General features: G+C 30.8%; 2 protein-coding genes across 2 annotated transcripts; both read right to left on the bottom strand.

Annotated features, from left to right (window-relative positions):
- Positions 1-6,287: 6,287 nt before the first annotated feature.
- LOC103495240 (disease resistance protein RPV1) lies at positions 6,288-13,405 on the bottom strand. The gene is made up of 7 exons (XM_051084732.1): positions 12,910-13,405; positions 8,484-9,306; positions 8,202-8,381; positions 7,837-8,118; positions 7,333-7,750; positions 6,929-7,038; positions 6,288-6,815 (listed from the first exon to the last, which is right to left on the bottom strand). The coding sequence occupies exons 1-7, from the start codon at positions 13,392-13,394 to the stop codon at positions 6,288-6,290; spliced, it is 2,826 nt and encodes a 941-aa protein (XP_050940689.1). The 5' UTR covers positions 13,395-13,405.
- An 8,453-nt stretch (positions 13,406-21,858) lies between these two features.
- On the bottom strand, positions 21,859-23,623 carry LOC103495217 (transcription factor bHLH94-like). The gene is made up of 3 exons (XM_008456696.3): positions 23,033-23,623; positions 22,162-22,581; positions 21,859-22,063 (listed from the first exon to the last, which is right to left on the bottom strand). Exons 1-3 carry the CDS (start codon positions 23,468-23,470, stop codon positions 21,968-21,970), a joined length of 954 nt encoding a protein of 317 aa, XP_008454918.1. The 5' UTR covers positions 23,471-23,623; the 3' UTR covers positions 21,859-21,967.
- Positions 23,624-24,683: the final 1,060 nt, after the last annotated feature.

The following is a 24,683-nucleotide window of genomic DNA, read 5'->3' as shown; positions in this document are numbered from 1 at the left end:
GACCTGCTACATATTTTCTCAGCATAGAGACATTAAACATATCATGAACAGCAGAAAACGATGGAGGCAACGCCAAACGATAAGCTACGGGGAAAGTGCAACTTCTATTTTGATGCCTTCTAAACCTACGGCATCACCGGAGGCAAGGCGCGAAGCGACTGCCTTTTTACGATAATCAGTCTGCTCCGTGCAAATCTAATTAAACTACTTCGGACGAGTGTTAACCTTCTAAAATCAAATAAAGATCGAGCCTAGCGAATTATCTTTTAGTAGGTTTAGAAGAAAAAGATCAGGCCCTTGTTCATTGAGTTGAGCAAGCCTAGCGAAGCGAAGCCACGTATCAATGTAGAAAAGGAAGAAGAAGATAAACTTAAGAGAAATTCAACTACCACGGACCGGTAAAGGAGAGGCATAATATAAGGATAGGAGGCAAGGCTCTCAAAATAATGGATTGATAGGTCCTTCGGACTGGTCACCTGGACCTTTGTTTTTGTGGCGGGGAATGATCGAAGAATTTGAGTCCGCTGAGTGGGAATTTCCTAGGCTTGAATTTCTTCTTGTCTTTGATTTCGGCTAGGGCGTCCAAAGAAGACTTTTTCTCATACTCAAGAAAGACCCTATCTCTCCTCCCCAACTCTGGTATCTGACCCGACTCAATCAGGTATCGCCTCCTCCCTCTGAGGCTTCTCGGGCTAAGAGAGAATACGATGAGAATAGTTAGACAGCGACAGCCACTACCGAAGGAGCGCTCTACTCGGTCGGGAGCTTCCCCCCGTCAAAGTCGAGCCACTATTTTTCCTCTGACTTCTGCTTTGATAAAGAGATCCGATTCCGAACCCCCATAAAGAGATAATATCTCAAATCTGATCATGGAATAGACTTCTAGGATAGGCTTTCGTACTTATTTTATGTTCAGAGAAGAGGATCGGAGATGAATAAGAGAGTCAGCTGTCTCAGTTTCATTCTCTGTCTATCCTGGAATTCTTTTTCTAACTCTGAGAATGATAGGAAGTTGTCTGCCTGCTTCGAGCACACCAAAGGCATAGGTTATTAGTCGAGACACTCCCACTCCGCGGTTATCAGCTGATAACCAACCCATAGGTGTGAATACGACTACTTCTCAGAGCTATTCTCCGCTAGCTTGCTTACTTTGAATAAAGAGTTCGACAGAGTAGAAACATATAGAGAACAAGAAGAAAGAGGGGCTAGCCTATCTAGGCAATTCTGGTTCTAGTTACTTAACTCCCTAATATGTATTAGAAAGATCCGTCTCATTCTCAATTCATGAGTTTATAGGAAGGATGAGATGTTTCCGAAGCAAAGGGGAATCGACTAACTCATTTAAGTGGGACGCGCCTAACTCACTCAGAAGTCGGTCGGGGTATTCGTTATGATGGTATTCTTATCATGGGTTCGGGACGAAGCGAGACATCAATAGGCAGGGGGTAGGATACCGAATCAGAGTTCTCATCTCCTATCTCGAAATCAGGCTAGGTTCAAGTAGCTCCCCAATGTAGAAGAGGATCGGGTTCTTCAGCAGCTCTTTCCCGGTAACAAAGAAAAGACCAAGAGGAGAGGACGTATAGAGGTATGAAATAGACTTCTCAGAGGTGCGTGCGAAGCCTGCTGGGTGTTGGAAGAGGCAAGCGTCACAGACCGGCTTTACCGAATTCGATACCGAGTGGGCAGGGGAATAGGTTTCGGCAGATTCTCCTGAGAAACCCTGTATTTTGGGCATTCCAAGAAGAATTTGCATAAGTATCTCAAATGGCCCTACAAAATGTGGAGTTAGCTTCCCCTTCTTCTCGAACCTCAAAACACTCTTCATCGGTGCTACCTTCAGAAAAACCATGTCTCCCACATCAAACTCGAGATCCTTATATCGTTCATCAGCATCTCTTTTGTCTGCTCTGCACTGTCAACATACGAGCCCTAATCTTTTGTATGGTTGCATTGGTGGTCTGAACTAACTCAGGGCCTAACATTCTCTGCTCACCAACCTCACCCCACACATATAGGAGATCTACAACACCTACTATACAGGGCCTCAAACGGTGCCATGTCAATGGTAGCCTGATAGCTGTTATTATAGGCAAACTCCATCAAGTGCAAATGAGAATTCCAACTCCCTGAAAACTACAGCACACAAGCTCGCGGCATATCTTCCAAAATCTGGTTCAAACGCTCTATTTGACCATCCGTCTAAGGATGAAAGGTTGTGCTGAAATCTAACCTCGTGCCCAAGGCAAGCTAAAGTCCTTTCCAGAACTTTGAAGTGAAATGAGCATCTCTATCAGAAACGATAGATACAGGCACTCCATGTAGTCTTACTATCTGAGTCATATATAATTGTCCCCACTTACTAGCAATGTAAGTTGATTTCCCTGGAATGAAGTGAGCTGACTTTGTGAGTCTGTCAACAACTACCCAAATCAATATATAACCCTTCAAAGTTCTCGGAAGTTCTGTATTGAAGTCCATAGACACACTCTCTGAATTCCACCCTGGCACACTCAAGGGTTGCAACATAAACCTGCTGGCCTCTATCTTGGTGCCTTCACCAGCTGGCACACCAAGCATCTACTAACAAAGTCTGCCACTTCTCTCTTCATATTTCGCCTCCAGTAAACTCGCTTCAAATACTAGTACATCTTTGTACTGCCAGGATGCATCTTCGTACGAGACAACCGACGGCGAACGAAGACGGACGAAGAGATCTACGGCAGACGCAACTCGATGGAGGGCAGACGACTTATGGTGGCTGTCGAACGCAAAGGAACGTGGCAGCAGCGACGGATTGAGTGGTTTTAGGGTTTTTTTTTTCTTGCTATCATTCAAGCTCCAAAGTGGTCTACTTGGGCCTTTATCAAGAGAAATGGTAGGAAAGCATCTTTGATCGACTGCTAATAGCTAGACTTGCGCAGCAACCAACCACTAATTGTTGAAGCAGAAGCATTTATAAACATGGGAAATCATAGATTGCTTATCCTTCAAAATAGAGCAAAATTTCCTACGAATATATTCAAGTATTTATCTAACATTAAGTGGATTGAGTACTCATCATCTAGTGTTCAATGGTATTTCCCTATAAGCTTTGTTTTGAATGGTGGGCTAGTTGGACAAGTCATAAATGGTGTATCCAACAAATATTCTGGGATTATATTTAAGGTAATTAAATTATATACAACTTCTACTTGTGTGCTAGCTAGATATCACTCCAAGTGTTTTTAATGATTTTTTCCATGTGTTTTAGGGTCGCAAAATGTTGAAGCATGTTGATATGAGTTATTGGCGGTTATTAAAGGAAACTCTTGACTTCTCTGCAACATTAAACCTTGAGAAATTATATCTTAGAAGTTGCAAATGTTTGAAAATGATTTATGAGTCTGTGCTTCTCTCAGTAAGCTTGTTACCTTGAACTTTGAAGGTTATGAAAATCTAAAAAAGCTTCCAAGTAGCTTTCTCATGTTAAAGTCTCTTGAAGATTTGAATCTAAGTGGATGCACCGGCATTGTCAAACCTTAAGGAACTACAACTTAGAGAATGCTATCATATGAGAATAATTCATGACTCTGTTGGGCACTTTGAGATAAACTTGTTATCCTAGACCTTGAAGGATGCAAAAACCTTGAAAGACTTTCAAGTTACATCAGCAAGTCAGAGTCTATTGATGTTTTGAATCTTGATTCATGCCAAAAAATCGAAAAAAAATTCACAACTATTTTGAAAAGTTTTCAAGCTACCTAAAGTTCGAATCTCTTTAAGTTTCGAATCTTAAGTTATTGTCAAAATCTTAAGGGAATTTCTAACTTGAGATATTTGATCTTGGAGCTGCTTCTCTTTAAGAACGATTTATGAGTCTGTTTCATCTCTTGATGAACTTATTGCCTTAAAACTTGATTCTCGCCATCAACTTGAAGTCTCTTGATTCTTTGAGTCTCACTAACTGTTATAAGCTTGAACAACTTCCAGAATTTGATGAAAATATGAAGGGTTTGAGGGAGATGAATTTGAAAGGTCCAGCCATGAGGAAGTTACCCTCATCAGTTAGATATCTTATTGGGATTGAGAATTTGAACCTTAGTTATTGATTTCTCTTTCAAGTGAAATTCATTTGTTAAAGAGATAAGGAACTTGATCTTCAATATGAGTGTTCTAGACTCGACATGTTTCCCTCGGGATCGAGATTAAATTTTCCGCAACACAAAGCTTATGTTCAAACTTGACTATATTGGATCTACAAAATTGCAACATATCAAATGCAGATTTCTTGGAAAATTTATCTAATTTCTACACTACATTGAAGGAGCTAAATTTGTCCGGAAACAAATTATGTTGTCTACCTTCTCTCCAAAATTTTACATCATTATGGCTTCTTAAACTAAGGAATTGTAAGTTTCTTTGAAACATTATGTGAAGATTCCACATTGTTTAAAAATGAGCGGATGCCGGTGGTTGTTTACAAATTGTCAGTTTATATTTTAGATTTAATATCAAATCTAAACGATTTTTTTTTCAAAAGTCTTTCGATTGTTTAGATTTGTCTACACGATTGTTTAGATTTGTGGTACACGATCGTCGAAATCTAAATTATTCTTTTTTCAAGATTTTTGGTACATGATCCCCAAAACGATTTTTCTCAAAACTTCTGGTACGTGATTTTTTTTTCAAAATTCTTTAATACCCGAACGTGTTTTGAACTCCAACAATTTTTTTTCAAGATGTTTTATATTTTATACACGATTTTGAATCAAACAACACTTTGAAAAAAAATTATACAAGATTATTCTTCACAACTTCACATAAAAAGTTTTTTGCCACGTCAACCAACAAGGAGATAATTCTAAACAAATATAACAACCACGAGCCCAAACATTCTTCTAACATATCTCTTGATCCGTGCGGCCATTTTGGGCATATGACCTGTTGTTTTCTTCGTTTTCTTGTTTGATTTCAATATTGTGACACTAGATTGTGTATTTTTCTTAAAGAAAATGGTTGACTTAACATACAATTCTTCAAGTACAAGAGTATTGATCTAACCAACCTTAAATCAAATCAATAGAATAATTAGTTAGGTGCTCAACCAATAAAATAAACATAAACAAAGTTTAATATGCAATTTGAAGAAAAGCTAAGACAGCTTCCCCTCTAAATTTTGATTTTCTCTGATTCTTTCGAACACAAACTTGATGATGCATAGCTGTCTGAAATTATAACAGTTGAGATCTAGATCCTTTCATTAACTTCCATAAGAAATGATGAAATTAATCCACCCCTCTAAAGACTGTTATCTATAAAGACATCGATGCCTTAGCCATGTTAAGAATGTTTTATTATTGTTGTTGTTATTATCAATGAAAACGAATAGGTATTGAAAACACATACGATATTCCTAACGTCTGGTATACAATGGTAGTCTACTATCTATACATATATTCATTATGCATTTTGTACCTATTATCTTGTGTGCCATATATAATTGAATATAGTTCAAAACCTTTCAAAACACACACATACCACAAATATATTAGCATATATATTTCACATTATTGTTAAGGTCCATTTAAAGTTCAATTGAATATTCAAAATGTTTGGCACAAACCATTCTTTCTTTCTCATTTCCTTACGTAACCAGAGTGCTTGCTTCTTGTATATATACGACTCCATTTAGGAATCCTTGTAGGAAAGAGGTTGTTTTGCCATCAAGTTGGTCCATTTAATTCTTCATATCTAGTTTGGAGGTCGATTTATATGATCCCTTGCTGTCTATCTGTAGCAAAAGAATAATTTATAAAAGATAGATTCTCGTTTTTCGTCTTCTTCTTCCTCAGTACTCTTACGTTGTTGGTAATAATTCCTATTTGAATGTTGAATTTTGGGGGCATTACATCCTAATACTATCTAAAAAGAAAGATGAGATATATGTTGCTCCTTTTCTTTTTTCTCTCCCCTATAATCTCCCAAACACTCATTTTCCATTTTTTTTTAAAGTTCCAATTACTAATCCTTTAACACAAATTAAACTTTCCCAATATGTTTTTCTTTCTCTTTCAAATTCCTTTATTTCAAACTTGTCCTCCACCAAAATATATCAAAATTAAATAGCCAAGATGTTAAACATAACCAAAATGCTAAGAGATTATTAAAATGAAAAGTTTTTAAAAGTACCACAATTAAATGATTCAAATCAATCGTGTGAAAATTTAAATCTTATATACACAAGGAAAATTTTAATGTCTTTTACATACAATATGTAAATACAAAGATCAAGGGGTGTATAATCTTCATTCCCACATGATGACATGAACACCACACATTTTTATACTTACAACGTCTTTATACCATGGAGTAACCTGAAAGGACACCGTAATTTTACCCAAAATACTTTGTGAGGAATTAATCCCAAAACTTGGTTGATTTAGATCAATAATCTTCGGTGACCTCCTGTCCATAATATCATCGGAATATGATTGGAAATGTGTATGAGGATCAAGTACTATCAGCCACATGTACTCACCTGGTGATACTTTTCCAAACATCCCGCTTCGTTCCTTCTGATTGGGATACACCTCTTCAGAACTCCATACTTGAATGTCGTTGATAAACACTTTACATTCAAGCTTCTGGAACCAATCATCATTAGTAACTTCAAATTTGACGCAAGGAGCAAACAAAGCCTTCCATTTCCAACTTGGATAATCAGCTGGAAAAAAGAATGTTAATGAATCGTTCATACTCTTGTACCTATACCAGTCTGGAATATCACAATTCATTAATACCAGTTGTTTCAATTCTCCACCTTTACAACATTCCTGCACCATGAGATCAGTAAATAGTTATAAGTAATATATATTATATGAATGAAATTAAATATACATGAGCTAGAGATAATGGTGAAGTCATGAGAAAGAGATATGGTACGCACCGCAGAATTACCACAAGATATGAAATCAGCTAAGTTGTCGGGAAATCTAGCCAATGATTTGCACCCTGCGGCACTCGTACAAATTACACCTTCTGGAACCTTTGAAATTTCTTCGAGCAACTCACAATCCATTGTATAAAGATATTTCAGGGATTTAAAATTAATAATACACGAGGGTAGTCTACAAAAGTTGTTTTCGGACAAGTCCAACTCTTTCAATGAAGGGGCAACATAAACAATTGTTTCTAAGAAATCCAAATTTGTTATCTTGCAACCTACAAGACGTAACTTGGTTAGGTAAAAAAGTGAGGAAGGTAAAGACGGATGATTTAAGGAAGGAAATGTTGAAAGATCAGAATCCAACACAATTAGAGAAGTAAGATTGCTTAAACGATAAATTGTACTTGGAAGGGTTGTAAGCTCTTTGCAATAATAGAGGGTCAAATGTTTTAGGCTAGTAAGATATCCAATTGTTGGAGATAGCTGATGTGTTACAATACTATACCCAATGGACAAATATTCTATAGACTTCATTTCTTCACTGAATTGAGGACACCATTCATCTATTCTACAATTTTTCATTGACAAAAACTTAAGAGATTTCAACTTGAGGTGCGATGGAAACTGTTCAAAGCCCTTAACACTGCTAGAAAGATGAAGTGCGACAAGTTTATTGAGAGATCCAATTGATTCATGAACCTTTACTAAATTTTCACATCCTACGAGGTCCAAGTATTTGAGGTTTATTGCGGTAGATAAATCTGGAATTTCCACCAAAAAATTGGAGTCGGTAAGATTAATTTCCTTCAACCTTTCACAACTCTGCAATGAATATATAAGAAGAAAGTAAACAATCAAATTTCAACATAGAAATTAAAAACATATGCAATAATTTATATTATAAATACCATATATCCTTGCCCAAAATGTTTGATGGAGCTATATGGTAATTTCAATTCAACAAGGTTCTCCATTGTGTAGGTTGGAGGCAAAGATGAAAAAGGGAATTGAGGCCAATTCATCCACCTTAAACTACTAGGTAGATACTCAAGAGTAGTGCTTTTTGAAGATGTGGCATTGCCAACTTCGAGTACTACCAAATTTTTCACTTTTTCAAAAGCTCTTGAATCAATATCCAACTCCGTAGGTTTAGGAAAATTAAATTTTATGACTTTGACTGCTCTTGCTTCCTACAAAAGGTTGCAAAACAAACATTTCAAGTCATTAATTTTCAAAATAATAAAAATGATGATGTTTGACCGATAATTCTTACCTTATTCCCCTTTAAGACATTCATAGCATCATCTTTAATCAACAATCTTTTTCTTTTATGAGATTTAGAAGTTTCTGAAAGATGAATTGTTCGACCCATTTGTTGTATTATGTCATGCATTTCAACTCTGTTGAATCTACCAATGGTAAGAAGTGATAGATTCATAAGTTTAGTTATTCCCTTTTCCAAACATATACAACCACATGCTTCTAACATCATTTTAACTTTGTTGATATCTTCTCGTACAAAGCAACAAGAAATATAACAAAATATTTCTTTTACTTCATCTTCGAGTCCATCGTAACTTATTCGAAGAGAGTCTTGAATCTCTTTGTCAAGGTAATATTTTTCATACTCATCCAAAATACGTTTGAAATTGAAGGGATCATCAATAGAATGAAGGAAGGAACCTAAAACTTCAAGAGCTAAGGGAAGACCTTTACAATAATCGACTGCACGTTTTGAAAGTTCCAAATAATCATTTAAGGGATGACTATTCCTAAAACAATGCCAGCTAAAAAGCTCAAGAGCTTCGTCATAATCTAATCCAACAACACTTTGCATTTTATCAAATCCATGAGTAACAAGTAATTGCTTGTTTCTTGTTGTCGCAATCACCTTACTTCCATGTCCAAACCAATCATGTCCTCCCACCAATGCCTGTAGTTGTTCACGTGTATCAACATCATCAAGAATCAAAAGAATCTTTTTTGAGTATAGTCGATTTCTTATGATGGTAACTCCTCTAGGAAGATTGCTAACTTTGATCGAATCATCCACTAGAATCTCACGAAGTAGCTCCCTTTGAAGTTGAACAAGGCCCCCATATTGATTCGAAGCTTCTCTAATATTTGGCAGAAAGCAACAACCTTCAAAGTCATCAGCAATTTTATTATATAAAGCTTTGGCCAAAGTTGTCTTGCCCATACCTCCAATTCCATATAATCCAACCATAGTAGTTCCATTAGACATCACATGTGGGAGTAAATTCCTAACTTGTATGTCAATTCCAACTGGATATTTAGCTACATCCAACTGCATCGTTGCACGATCTAATTCCTTCCAAACTTCTTGAACAATGTTTTGAATCAAATTAGCCTCGTCACTGTCATTTAAGAAAAAAAACTACACTAAATTTTTGTTTGAAATACACATTTGTTTCCTCAAATAGTTCTCAAAATTAGAAGCCAAAAAATCAAAGCAACAATATAATAAACTCAAACAAAATCCAACCAAAAAATATGTTAGGAAATTTGGAACCCAAAACACCAAGCCCCATTTGAATATTTAAAGCATGAGGAACCATTTGAATGGTTTGCATGAAGGTGGATTATAATGAAATAAGTTAATTGGTTATTGTGGATATATGGTGGATTTCTTTATAAAAAGCAAAGATTTGAAGCAAAATTGGAAGACATCGCCGTGAGCTTTATTTTGCAAGAAAATTTTGCGTGGGTGTATGACGAGCTCAATTTCTTTGTTGATGAAAGAAAAATTTGTGGGTCGTGATTAGAGTGATAGTAAGCACTGTCGCCACGTGCCCGAGACGACGCACAACGGTCGACGTCCTCAAAATGGGTTTGTTTTTTAAAATAAAATAAGAGTAATCACCAATCTTTTTTATGGTGTGATTTGACATCGAAATATATTAAAACCTTTTAAATAAAATCATTAAAAAATGGTCTGCAAATACTAGAGTTGAGTTCGAGAGTCATTTGTGTATGAGGAATGTGTTAGCACCCCACAACATCCGTTTAGAAAACAGTGAACAAATTCCAAATTTTGAATTGAAAATATTCTTTAATTTCTTTAAAAACTAATGTCTTATTTTACCCCTCGTTACTCCAATATTTGAACAATGATCTAGTGGAAAACATTTCATTAATTAGACAATGTTTGAAGAAAATCATCTCACCTCAAAAAAGTGAGGAATTAGTACAATTTCTCAAAATCCATCGTAGGAATAACCTTCTAATAAATAGATTTTTTTAAAACATTAACTAAAAATTTATTTTTTTTAACAAATCTTGGACTCCCAAAGATGTGATCCCTCACCTCAAGAATTCTAGAAAATCGAACTCCCAAATTTCTAAAATTCCGTCGTAGGATTTTGTTTAAAAAAACAGTATAAATTATTTTAAAAAATTGATTAAAAAATTTTATGAAATCATAGATTAAATTTTGAACATTTGAAAAACGTGAAAAATTATAACTTTAAAAGAAAAAAACTCTAAATGATTTAAAAAAAAAAAGTGTTTTGTAAAAGGTTCTAAAACTTGGAAAATTTTAAATTAGAAAGGATTTTAAAACTTGAAAATTTTAAATAGGAAATAAAATAAGACTTAATATGAAAATAAGATAAGTAGAAAGAAGAGTAAAGAAGCATCATGACAAATTATGCAAACACAAAATAACATATTGAGATTTTAATAAAAACATATTGAAAATCAATCTCGAACTTCCAAAGAATCGATTTTCTCACCTCAAGAATTCTTAGAAATCGGACTCCTAAATTTCCTATATTCCATCGTTGGATGTTTTTAAAGAAAAATAATTTAAAATATTAACAATTTTTTTAAAAAACAAATTAGCAATAACATATTAAATTGATCACAAAAGAAGGAAAGAAAATACAATATTAAATAATATATAAAAGTCAAGAACATATTAAGGAAGCAATAATAAAGATGAGAAAAATATTAAATAAATAAAAATGCTAATTATATATATATATATATATAAAGAATAAAAATTAAGAATAAATTAATAAAGGAAAAACATGATAATAAATAAATAAAAGATAACAACATATGAATAAATAAATAAAACTATCACAAGATAATAAATAAATAATTATAAGAGACTAAAGAAATAAGAACAAAAAATAATAAGCAAATATTTAATCATTGCTCTCTCTCTCTTTCTTTCTTTTTCTTTTTTTTTTTTTTTTTTTGTGCATTTTTCATGGTAGCTTGAAGAAAGATAAGTAAAATAATGAGAATAATAAGACTAAGAAAAAAATAAATTAAAGAACTTTAAAGAAAAATTAAAAAAAAATAAGAAGAATAAGAAAAAAAGAAAAGAGAGAGATTGAAATCCCAACACACTAAATTCACTTGTTGTTTGATGTGTGGATCATTGAAACCAAAGCCCTACCATACACCTCCAATTAAGTTAGAATTTTTTTGTGTGTTGAATTATTGGCATCGTAGGAAGATAGATGAAGATTTAGAGAAGATAAAATAATGGATGTTGTAGATCTTTTGGTTTTTGTAAGAAGATATAAAGGTTACAAGTAGGGGCTATGAAGGTTAGAGATTTAGATGAAGAGAGGATGTGAATGTTGTAAAAATTTCTAGGTTTTTTTTTTTTTTTTTTTTTTGTGAACTTTTCATTATGTGATGTTGTGTGTATGAAGAAGAAGATATTATTTATAGCCAAAATCACTTCTTCAAATGGCTAAAAATTCAAAATGGTGGGATTTTTTCCATTTGAAAATAATACCAACTTTAGCGTTCATATCAAAATGGCATAGAGCCTTTAATAACCAAAATCAATTAAAAAAAGTTATCATCTTTGGTATTTGTCTACCTACAGTTACCTTAATTAACTAAATGGCTTAGTTACTTTAACCAAACTACCTACAAAACTTAAAAAGTAGTTAAATAACATTTTTTTTTTTAGAAAAAGGTAGTTAATCACAAAATTAAAAATAAACCAAATTATGGCAAAAATTAATCTAACAATTAAATTGATTTTAAATAATGTCAGACAAAATTAAGTGGCTACAAGCACATCCTTACAGTGTGTATTTTTCTATTTTGAGTCAAGGACTACCCTATTTCAAGTTATCGAGTCAATGGTATCAAATAAGCTTTTGTTGGTCTATTTGGAAAGAGAAATTTGTAAACACGTGTTCAAGGTTTTCTTTCAATCTCCATGATAGTAGAACCTTGCACAAAACTTGGATATAGTTTTGAGTTTGAAATGAACCAATAAAATTTTCGGTGTCATTCTCATTTTTATCTTTGTTTTATTATTAAAAATTATGATCAACTGCTTATTTGGCTCTCAACTTATGAAGTGGGAGTTTGAGATAAAATTTAGTTTGTTCTGCATCTATTTATATCTCGTGTAAATTTCTAACAAAATTTTGATTAAAAGGACATGATAAATAAGATAATGAAAAATAAAATCTCTAAGACTTACCTGATAACTATTTGGTTTTTGGTTTTTAATATTTTAAAATAAGTATTCAAACCTTACCTTCCCACCATAAGTTTCTATAATTTGTTGTCCATTTTGTTTACTATTTTAAAAAATTTACACTAAGTTTTAAAAATCATTATTTTGTTTGTTTTTAGAATTTTTCTTTTAAACCATAATTGAAAAATTAGAAGATAAAAGACATATAAATTTTAAAAATGAAAATTACGCAAAACAATTTTGTTTTGTTTTTGTTTTCACTCAAAGACGTAGTTGTACCACTTTGAAAACAAATTTTGTTCGAACAATGTGTGATGCACAAAACGAAAAATGTTATCAAACTGAACCTAAAATAAATAATATCACTCTTCTTCTACTACTTTTTTATCATTGACCAACAAGCTAAGAATAGTAACAATAGAATATGAAGAGCAAGAGAGTAGAAGTATATATATATATATGAAGAAGTAGAAGTGTATATATATATGAAGAAAGAGAATACTCTCTTTGAAGAACCGGCCATCCAGACATATGAGAAACAGTAATGAGAGCCTCCTTCCATGCTTCCATCTTGTCCGACGAGAATCTAACTTCAAGTTTGGCAAATTCTTCTCCAAATCTTCCACTTTGGTTTCCTACTTCAGATGGATCCACTTTGTAGAAAATTGGTAAAACAACTTGTCCTCTCAGTTTGTTACACATAATGATTTTCACCAATTCATTCAAACACCAACTCGAAGATGCATAACTTTCGGAAATTACAATGATTGAGACTTTGGATTCCTCAATAGCTTCCAAAAGAGATGAAGAGATTTCTTCACCTCTTGAAAGCTTTTTATCTATAAAGACATTGATTCCTCTTTGACGTAAAGTCATATTAAGATGACTGGTGAAGTTGGATCGAGTATCTTCCCCTCGAAAACTTAAAAATACATCGAAACTCCATCTAAAACATGAGGAAGAAGATGATCTACCTGCTTGATTCATATTGAGGAATGGAAAAGTAGAGGTAGATAAGTCAAAACCTTATTAATATACTTCTTGGTATCTCTCTCGGTTTCTCTCATATATATATTTTTGGTGACTTCTTGTTTCCAACAACCTTCCTTGTCTGTTTCTTATTGACTTTCAAAAAAGGTTCCCTCAAAGTCTTGGTCTTTCTTTTTTCTATGTTAACTTAGTTTTAATTTAAAATATTTTAATATATATCAAAATTTTAATTTAGGGGCATTTTAATATCTAACTTATCCTACAAAATTTTAATTTTGTTTCTAACTAAACCTTAAATTTTAAAATTAGTAAGTAATAGATAGTGCATGAATTAACTTAGAAATCTAGGAATGGGTCTCCACAAGGACTCGTTCCCCCTCAATAGGGAATCCATGCCCCCGTCCTCACCTTCAAATGATGGGGCTAGGGCAGGGATGAGGTTAAATACCCCAAGGGGACGAGATGAGGTTAATAGATCCTAACCCTGTTGCCAATCCTAGTTCATATATATAGTGTCCTCTATATAAATTTTTTTAATTACTCTGCGCCATCGATCTCAAAAGATCATGTTTCGATCTCCCAAATGTTGTTGTTTGAACTGATTCTACACAGAAACACACGTACGTACACTCAGGATAACGCAGGTTACTTGATTTATTTTTCCTCTTATTTACGACGTAATACTCTTAGTTGATCCGATCCTTTTACATATATAAAAAAAATAACATATCGTGGGAAACAACCAAAAAAAATATTGTTTCATTTAAAACTCCCTACTTAAATTTTATAATTCAAGTGAATCAATTTAACTTCGTTAATAGTTTTTTTTTAAACTGTTAATCTATAACTTTTACACATATAAAAAATTCATTTAAACATGTATGAGCTAGCACAATATGTACGAAGATTAAAAAGAAAAAATGTTCCAACCTCAAAGAGATCAAAGAAAATTTACGAGAGTAGTTCGTACGACAAATACGAACCTGGAATCTCTTGATAATATACAAATGTAAACTTGAAATCTTTTGATAATCAAATACATATAAGTGTTAGTTGAACTAAACGTTAAATTAACAAATAATTGTCCTCGTTCACACATTGTTATCTTTATCAACATATGTCTTTACACAAATCATGAAAAGACCATTATATTATATAAAGCCATCAACCGAAGAAACGATGGCCCATTATGGTGGATCGATCAAGCCCACCTCTTAATTAAATCACTAGAGAAAAAGATAAAGAGGGACATGGACATGGACATGGACATGCATGCCTTAAAATAAAAGTCAGCTAAAGGTCTTGTAAAAATTATATTGAATACCTAATCATAAATTTTGTACCATCTGTTTTAAATCATATATTTGAATTTTTCTTTTTTTTCATTTTACTTATGGTAAAATGACAATGGTAAACAAAACGAGCTAAAGATGACGTAGATCAAATTCGATAAAATATTATTACAACTTCGATTAAAATGATTTAGAAGTTAAATTTTTCGAAACTAATGAATATTGTAGTTTAGAGAAAATAGATGAAACAAAATGTTTTTCAAATAACTTAAAATATCACATGGATTATTAGTATATCAATTTGTCATATATTTATTTTATTCGTCTGATAGTCTTTTAATAACCCTTTGATAGTCGTCTAATATCATTAATTATTTGTTATATTTTTCATATTTCTAATATGCAAAAGAAAATGTGTTATGAGCTTCTTTTTTTTTTCTAAATTGTTTTGTGATCTGATGTAATTTCTTTATTGAAAATGTTTATTTCTTTGTATATATATAATTTTAATGGTATTTGTATGCATGTCATGTATTTCATAAGTAAACTACTAATTTCTGTCGTACTTACAAAAATTTGTGTTTAAATGATAAAATTGTCGATAGATTTTGATAGACGACTCTGATAAATATATATTTTTTTTTATTTTTAAAACAGCCCTAGAGTAAACAAATAAAATCACATAAAGAATTGTCAAATCTTCCAAAAAGGAACGATTAAAAAGTATATATTATCCAAAAATAGAAATTGAAAAAGAAAAAGTAAAAAGAAACATTATCAAGTAGGTAGGTGCCTAAATTAAATTAAAATGTATAGGCACATAATTAAATTATTGCACAAAATAAAAAACCAATGGGCTGATTTAGTTAGAAGCATTATTGTAATCAAAAGCATTAATTCTAAATAAAAAAGCCAATCCCTTCCAATCAACTGTCCCTCATTTAGGTAACATATACATATATATATATATATATATATATATATATATATATATCTAGTAATTAATTTCTTCTCTCTTTTCTTTTTTTTTTTTCCTTCAATAATTTAATAGCATACTTTTATACTTGAAAAGTTGAACACCTCATGGCCTCAAAATCTATAACATAAACAAACCATTTAGATTTTACTCGCAAAAAACCATCATTTAATTTACATAATCATGTTTTTCTAAATATATATGTATATATATATATAAAATGGTCATTAGTACTAAAAGTCCTTATGGTTAAATGATAAATTTTGGATTAATTACAAATTTTCATATTTGAAATTAACGATGAAATTACAATGTATCCAATTTAGAACTAATCAAAAAATTTAACTTGTGCTAAAAATTAAAGTTGAAGATGATCTCAACAATATGTTGTGGTCTTTGTCATGATCGTTGGATCAAATAAATTAAATTTTATCAAAATTATTATAAGTATTTAGGCTCAAGGATCAATTGAGACGAAATATATGCTTATTTTTGTCGAAAGTCAACCAAACCCAACATTTAATTAAGGCCAAGTCTATGAGCAAATTAAGCTCACGCCCACCATGGCCTCTACAAAAACTTTATTATAAATAAAGGAGTTTCTCTTTTTTCTGAGAGATAAAAAATTTTACAATTCAAAAAAACCTTATAAAATTCTTCCAACTATCAAAAAACCCTCTCAAACTCCCAAAGACCGAACAACATTAACATTCTACATTCCTCAAATCAAGTATTAGAAATCAAATTGTATTTTCATAAACCAGCTACATAAATTTAAGTTCAACTTCATGAACACGCGTTTCTCCGAAAATCTAATGCAAACACTTCATAGCAATATTAAAAAAAGAAACCCAACCGATTGAAATTTTATAAATTCTTTTTCCAAAATAAATTATTCTATTAAAAATTAAAAATTTGTTTGGTTGATAATATAAATTATATTTTATGTTTTTATGTTCATTGATTTCAACAAATATAAGTTCGACAAACAACCCATATTTTGGATCTAAAATTTCTTTTCTAGTTTATATGATCCAAACCGTTCAATGATTTGATTATATCAAAATTTTTAACTTTAATTTTTAACATGCAGAATTAGTTTAGTTACCATATATATGTATTATTTGAATTGTAAATTAGCATCAAAATCTTAGGCTAATGTAATTGTTTTCTTATTATGGTCAGAAACAAATTGCACCAGCTTGGTTTAACTTGTCACATCCAATCCTCCATTATAACTCAACTTGGGTTTTCGTAAGATCAACACGATACAACGTTGTTTGTCTGTTATACTTCACAAGATATTGTTATTCTCTTTTTCTTTTATTGTTCATGACACCAAGAACTTATTGGTAGTCTTATTTATTTGATTGTAACTCACCTAAATATTGCTTAGGTTTTCATATTATTAGTTATTGATTCATGATTTCTTCTTGAACCATACGCTTTACTCATGTTCTTTTCTTGGATTGTTTTTCATTTTATCATGAATATTAAATAGATAATTATCTACATCATTCCAATCCAGGTTAATTATTATTTGTACTTGGACCAACCCCTTATTTCTCAGTGAAATAAGAAACAATTTGTTGCTTCCTGTTCGAGTATAGATTTTGAATATTGTACACTTGTTAATGCTACTTCTAAATTAGTATGGTTTTGTTGGCTTCTAACTTAATATGGGTGTTTCTATGCTAGTCTTACTTTGTTGTTACAATTGTTGTGTTATATATATCCATATTTCGCACACAATAATGTATTTCATGAATTCAACAACCACATTGAGAATAACTATTACTTTGTTTGTCATCGTATCTAAGCAACATTAAAGTCCTCTTACAATATGTCTCTACTACCGAACAATCCGCTAATATCGTCTTTACAAGGCATTGCACTCTTCACTTTCGATTACATCATAAACTCACGTTGGTTTCTATTTTATCATTTGAGTTTTGAGGGTGTGGGCATGCTATCGATTAGTTTATGATTTCTATTTTATCATTTGAGTTTTGAGGGTGTGGGCATGCTATCATATACATATTATTTGAATTGCAAATTAGAAAAATCTTAGTCTAACTTAGTTGTTTCCTTATTTGGTTCATTCTTTGAATATTTAACTAACAATTGCTACATAAATTCATTTAGATGCTATCAATTAAACAACAACAATAAATTAATTAAAGTTGAAAATATTTAAAAATATATTACGTTAGGTTATAACTCAATTCATTTTTCTAAAAAATAAAATATGTATTAAATAATATAATATAGTGTAAGTTATATAACATTACAAAATAATAAACTATAATATAATTTTTTTTATAATAACGTGTTAATAAATAAATAAATAAATAAACAAATAGTTTATTATCGATTAATATTTAGCAATAGTTAGAAGAAACTAGTTTTGCTATACCAAACACATTTTAAATAATTATTTAAATTAGAAATCAGTTTCTGAATTTCATACCACACAAATATATAAAAACAAGTTCTAAATAGGGTTTTTTTAAATGAAAAAAGAAATTTGACAAACTATTTACACCGTAGATAACAAAATTACTAATAAAAGATAAAAAATTTTACACTTGACTTTTCTATGGAATGTAAATAATTTGTCAAATAAAATAAAAATATTGTTAACACATTTTAAAATCACTTTCTAAATAGTTTGGAAAAGAGTTTTTTTACTATTAACATAATGACTTTATATATATATATATATATATATATATATATATATATATATATATATATATATATATATATATATATATATATATATATAGAGTCACAAAATGACTTTTTATATGTGTATATATATATAATCAGTAGTATCTATTTAATATTGATGATAAAGAAAACAATCCAAAATGTTTTTGTAGATAAAGAGACATTCTCAAAAACCCAATTATCAACTTCCACACTCTTCCATCAAACATTATTAAGATCAAAATAATATAGTAATCAATCTCTTTCTTCCCCTTCAATATATTAATGGTTCTTTTTTTGAGGTGTTATGGGGCATTTGTCATTCCATGCATGGTTTTATGACTTTATCTCTCTCCTTTCACTTTTCACTTTTCTTTTTTCTTTCTTTCTTTCTTTCTTTCTTTCATTTTATTTTATTTTATTTCATTTTATTTTATTTTATTTTTTACAGGAAAAAGACATTATATATCTTCATTTATATGTCCTTTTTTTTAATGAAATTTTTGGCATGTTTGTAAAGAGCAAAACATAATCTATGAAACTCTCTTTTGTATTCTTCTTTGTATTAAGAAACATAAAAGTCTCATCATTTTGTGTATTTTTATATATATATTCTCTTAAAATAATGTAAATTTTATATCAAGAAAAAAAAACTATAGGGTTTTCAAATGATATGAGAGAGATAGAGATTTGGGAATCTTTCAACCTATATTTCTTCTTCACTATAAAACAATAAGATGAAGACAAATAGAAGAAGAGGTAAAAAGTGGAATCTTCACTAATAATATATATATAAACCCTAATAGGTCTTTTTGAGAATTGAGGCTGTCTTCTTCCTCTATGAAAGACTAATAACCATTTTTTTCAAAATTTCATGGTGAAATGTCCCACCATGAAAATTGTTTAAATGAAAAAATTCATCATTTTCCTCTTTGCCATTTATCACATGGCACATACAACAAAAGTTAGACAATAAGTAACAAAAAAAAAATTAATTATGTAGGCTTACATGTCGAATAACTTTCATAACAATCGATCATTTCTCAACTTTTGTTTTGATTATGATTTTGCTTTTAGTTTTATGTTTTTTCATAAACTATAATCTTGTTTAACATGATGATTTGAAGTAAAGCATGAAATCCTACCTAAATTCTTAAAGCTAGAGTTTCCACGTTGCATGTCTTTTTAATTAAATTGGACAATGATTCTTATTAGATGTTTTGAAAAATACAATAAATAAATCACGGTTAACTTAAGAGGGCTTAATACAGTGGTATTAATTGACATAAAATTTCTCCTTTAAAGTCATCGATTCGGTCTTCCACATTTTGCCAACTAATTATACTAAAGAATATTAGAAAGTTGACAACCTACACTGATTTATTTTTTAAAAAAATATCAACTAGGTTGTTATAAAAAAAAATTAAAATTTTATGTTTTTTTTTCTTACATCAACATTGATTCTCTTGACTTCTAAAATTATTTAATCTTCCTTATAAAATTTTAGATGTTTTTATTTAGTTTCTAAGGGGTCTCTTTTTTTAATATAAGAATAAGTTGTCATTGGTATAAAGTATAATTTTGCATCAATCAGAGTTTCAATTACAACAAAATTTTTGCTAAATATAATTTACCAAAAGTTCTAAGAAAATTCAAGAAAAATCAATGGAGATTCAAAAGAAGAAAAACATTTTCACATTTATAGATCCAAAAACTATAGTAAATATAATACGTAAAACTTGAAAAACATAGATATTTTAAACAAAACGAATTTTTTTTTTTAATAAGATACGTTGAGTCGATAGATGCACCCGGACATCTAGTATGTATACAACAAACGTGTCATCAAAAATTTATAAATAAAATCAAATTTCAAGAATTCATCATTCTTATAACATATTTCAAAGTTTATAAGTAATTTAACTTTTAAAGCCTAAAAACGTAACCGAAAATATTAACCGATTTAAAAGCAAAGTACTCGTTTAACCCAAAAGAGGTTGAAAATGAAAAAGGGCCAATGTTTTGAGTCATTTCTTCAAACACATTGTGAAAAGTTTATTGTTCACTTGACCCTTTATAACATTGTCTTTAGTCCCATTGAATCTCTCCTCATAAATGGACACAATATTTACCAACTCTCTCTTTCTCCTTCTTCTTATCCTCTTTTTTCTTTCTACTTTTGTTCAACTTAATTGCTTTTCTTTTAAATTACTTCAACCACCCAAACTCTTTTGCTAATTATCTCAATGGAAGTTATATTTTGTTATTTTGTTTTTCAATACATAAAATGGAACTAAGAAATATATATTTTAGAGCTTTGTTTAAGTAGAATTTCTTTTTATTAAAATGTTAAATTTGAAAATATTATTTAAAATTGAAAAACATTGATAAATCGATATCTTGAAGAGAAAAAAATGTATTATAATACATATTTGATAATCCAAGTCTAGCATCGTAAAAACCGTATGTATAATCATCGCAAAAATCACAAATTTTTATGTTTTTTTTTTCTTGTTTTGATTAGTATGATTAAAGTTTATTATATAAAGATGAATACAACTCAAAATCGATCAAAAATAGCTTTATCCAAATAATTGCATTTGGACCCTTCCAAGTTTTTATTTATTTATTTATTTATTTTTGGAATTAACCCTTTCAAAGTTATTCAATCACATCTCAATAACAAGACTCTAAAACTTCATGGAAAGATCAATTCAACAAAAGTTCAAATCTTACAAATTTGCCAACTTTTTTCATTACCCATCCTTTTATCAATGCCAATGATTCTAAGAAATCAGAATCCCTACATAAGAAAAAGTGCTTTTTAGACCTGTCCTTTTGAATCTTCAATAATAAAGAAAACAGAGCTTCAAATTTCAATTCAATTGTCCTTTTTTTTTTTTTCTCTTCTCAAGTATGGAGACTTCAAGAGGGAAAAAGAGAGAGAGAGAGAGAGAGAGTTTATCACTTCTAAAGCTGCCCATCCATACAAGGACAACTTTCTGCTGCCAAAATCATCTTTCAAACCTCTGGTTTTGTGAGATCTTCCTAAAGTCATTGATGAACACACAAATCTGTAGTTGGTGCTCCCTTTTTCTCACTTTTTTTCTTATATTATGAAATCTCTTATCCGTTGCTTCAAAACAGTAAACATATAGAAGAAGTATGTTATAAAACTCTCTAGAACTTTATAATATGATAACTACTTTTCCTTTTTGTCATAGACATAGCTAACGTTAAGATAGTGAACCACGTAAATCTATGTTTTGATTATGTTTGTATGTTTTTTCTGTTCCCTTTTAACATTTTTCTTTTTTCCCCTTTTGAATGATAGATCAGAAAAGCAAAAGATTGGATTTCTCTAAAGAAAAAAAATATCTCCTTTTGTTTATCTGTCAAAATAAGAACAACAAACAAATTCCTAGTGCAGAAAATGAAAAGAGAAATCAGAAAAAGAAAGGGAAAACAAAAAAGAGATAAATTGTACAAAAATTCAACATAGAGATTACATTAGTTAGAAACAAGATGATATTACAACCTACAAGGCAAAGAAAACAATGTTAACCCCATAAATTTAAAAGAAAAAAATTTCAGTTCATAAGTGAATCTTCTTCTATTCTACTAAGCAACTGATGCAGGGCAGAAGCAATTTCATCAACAGAACTCAGCTTGCAATCATCTTCGACCTACAACAAAATTCCAAACCAAAAAAAAAAAAAAGAAGTTTTCAAATGAAAAACATCTAAACACAAATACCCATTTCAAAAAATGAAGAGAAGCAAACCTTGACACTGAGACAATAAAGAACAATTTGGTTGATAGTTGAAATATTGAGATGAAGAACAGAAAGGGAAAGAGAATGCAAGCCAGCAACAATTTTCAAGATTTGTTTTGGTCTTCTCTTTGATCTTATTTTCAAATTTGCATGATTTTCTACCATTGTTACTTCAATATCAGCAACGGTGGAAGAACATTGAGTCTCATTTTCACTCACTAAAGAACAACCTTCCATTGCTTTGAATTGAGGGAAACTGAAGAACTCTGCGAAAGGAATCTTTGAATTTGAATTTGAATTCGAATTACAACACCCTTCAGCAGAATTATTAATTTTCCCTTTTGTTTCTATTGTGGATAGAACTTGAACTTGTTGTTCTAACTCCTTCACAAAATTAATTGCTCCCCCAATAATTGAAGCTTGATCCCCCTGCCGAAATAACGTTAAATCATCGATCAATTCAAAAACTTTAAGCTCAAACAAAAGAAAATGACGTTGCAGGCCCTAACAACAAAGACAATGCCAAAAGTTTAAGTCAAAAGTTTAAGTTGATGGATCAACATAAATTTTACTTCATTCGAGGGAGATGAACAATAACTCAACCTAAACCCATTAACCCAGAAATATATTTAAGCATATGGATTACGGTAGCGACGCCAACACATCACCAATGACTTAACTTAAGCTGATGGGATACGGTAAATTTAGTTATAACAAAAAAGAACCAACAATTCTAATACAATGTTAAATTATCGTTTAACTCAAAAACTCAAACTAATGAGTTGCAATAGTGATACGAAACTCGAGAAGCCCATTTAATTTTTTTTGTTGGGGAGAAAGGAAAATGAAAAAGAAAAATGGGAGAAAATGAGAGAGGTACCCTTTGAACATAAGACTCTGGCATTAAGGAACGAAGAACAGAGAGATATTCATTCATTTGTTTTCTGCGATTTCGTTCAACAGCGATGTGAGTCATTCTTTGATTTTCGATTTCCTCTTTGTTCTTGCGTGATTTGGGTCTTCGTTTCCTTGGACGAATTGGGTGTGGAGTAATTGATTCAGCCTCTAATGGCGGTTTCAGCAACCCATTTCTGGAATCAGCAGCTTCAGGGGAAGGGTTAGGAACAAAAACAGAAGAAGATGAGTTCCAATCTTCAAATGGGAAATTTTCTGTTTGGTTCTCGGGAAAATCATGAGGGATTTCTGGATATTCAAAGCTTCCATTAGCCCAAATTCCTCCTCCAAGTAAAGAGTAAAGATCTTTGCTTCCATTGTAACATAATGGATCTTGAGAAAAAACCACAGCCTCTAATGCCATTAAAAATAAAGTGATGATTCTAAATCAATGATTATTTTCTAAGGACACCCATTTGAAAAAAAAAAAAAAAGAGAAGAAAAAGGAAGAAAAATGGTGGGTTTTGGGATTGGGAGCAGAAAAAATGGGGTTTTTAAAGGGCTTTGTGATGGGCGATGGGGGAAGGAAGCAAATCTACAGAATATTGCACGTGAAGGAGCCAAAAGAAAATTTAAAAAAAAACAGAAGGAAAAAGGAAAAAGGAAAAATAAATAAATAAATAAATAAATAAATATATATATATATATATTATAAAAAAAATTGAACAAAATAAGACATAAACAGAACAATATTTCATATCAATATGTTTTTCTTTCACATGTGGTTTTCAATACAAAGAAACATACATATCTTATTGTTGAGACCCACAAGTCATTTCATTGGAATTTTTTTGAAAATGATGCTAAAATTATAAATAGTTAATTTATTAAATAAATAAATAAATAAAGACCTTTGAGTTTGATAAAGTAAAATTATATGTATATGAGTTTTAAATTTCAACTATTGTAATTTTTAAGGATGGAATAGTGTTTGTATTTGTTGGATTTGTTAAATGTGTTTCCCTGGTTTTAGTTGTAATTTGATTATCGTTATGTCACGTGTCATTGTTAATTTTATGTTTAATGGTTTGAATCTATTATCTTTTAACGAGTGAGTGTACAAAATTGTCAAGCTCTAGTGGAATTTAGGATCAGTACTCCTTGTACCTAAATTGTATTTGTTTTTATATTATTTACGATTTTGACGTTGAGATTTAAAGAAATGTTGAACGTTCCTAGTTTAGGATGAGACATAGATTAACTAAGATCACATTTGAGTAAAAGAGATTATGTGGGCATGAAAGTAAAGTTAAAAAAGATTTAAAAAGAACTCAATATTACTGTTTATATAATCAAAATGCACGTTTCTTTTCGGTAACTCAGTTATAGAAATTTCAAAGTTAAGCATGCTTAGCTTGAAGCAATTCTATGTTAGGTTATCTTTTGGAAGTTTTTCTAAGATGTAGGCAATTAATGAGGACAAAGCACGTTGAAATGACCCTTGTTGGTTTGTAGATACAATTTTTTTTCACTCTAATAAACCTTAAGACAAGCGAATATGACGTAGGAAAATGTCAAAGCCATTAGTTACCGAATCAAGATTTCGAATCTTGGCTCTAGGCATTAACAAGTGCATA

The sequence above is a fragment of the Cucumis melo genome, chromosome 5 (genome assembly GCF_025177605.1).
Source record: "Cucumis melo cultivar AY chromosome 5, USDA_Cmelo_AY_1.0, whole genome shotgun sequence".
NCBI classification, from domain to species: domain Eukaryota; kingdom Viridiplantae; phylum Streptophyta; class Magnoliopsida; order Cucurbitales; family Cucurbitaceae; genus Cucumis; species Cucumis melo.
This window is presented reverse-complemented; position numbering and strand designations above follow the sequence as displayed.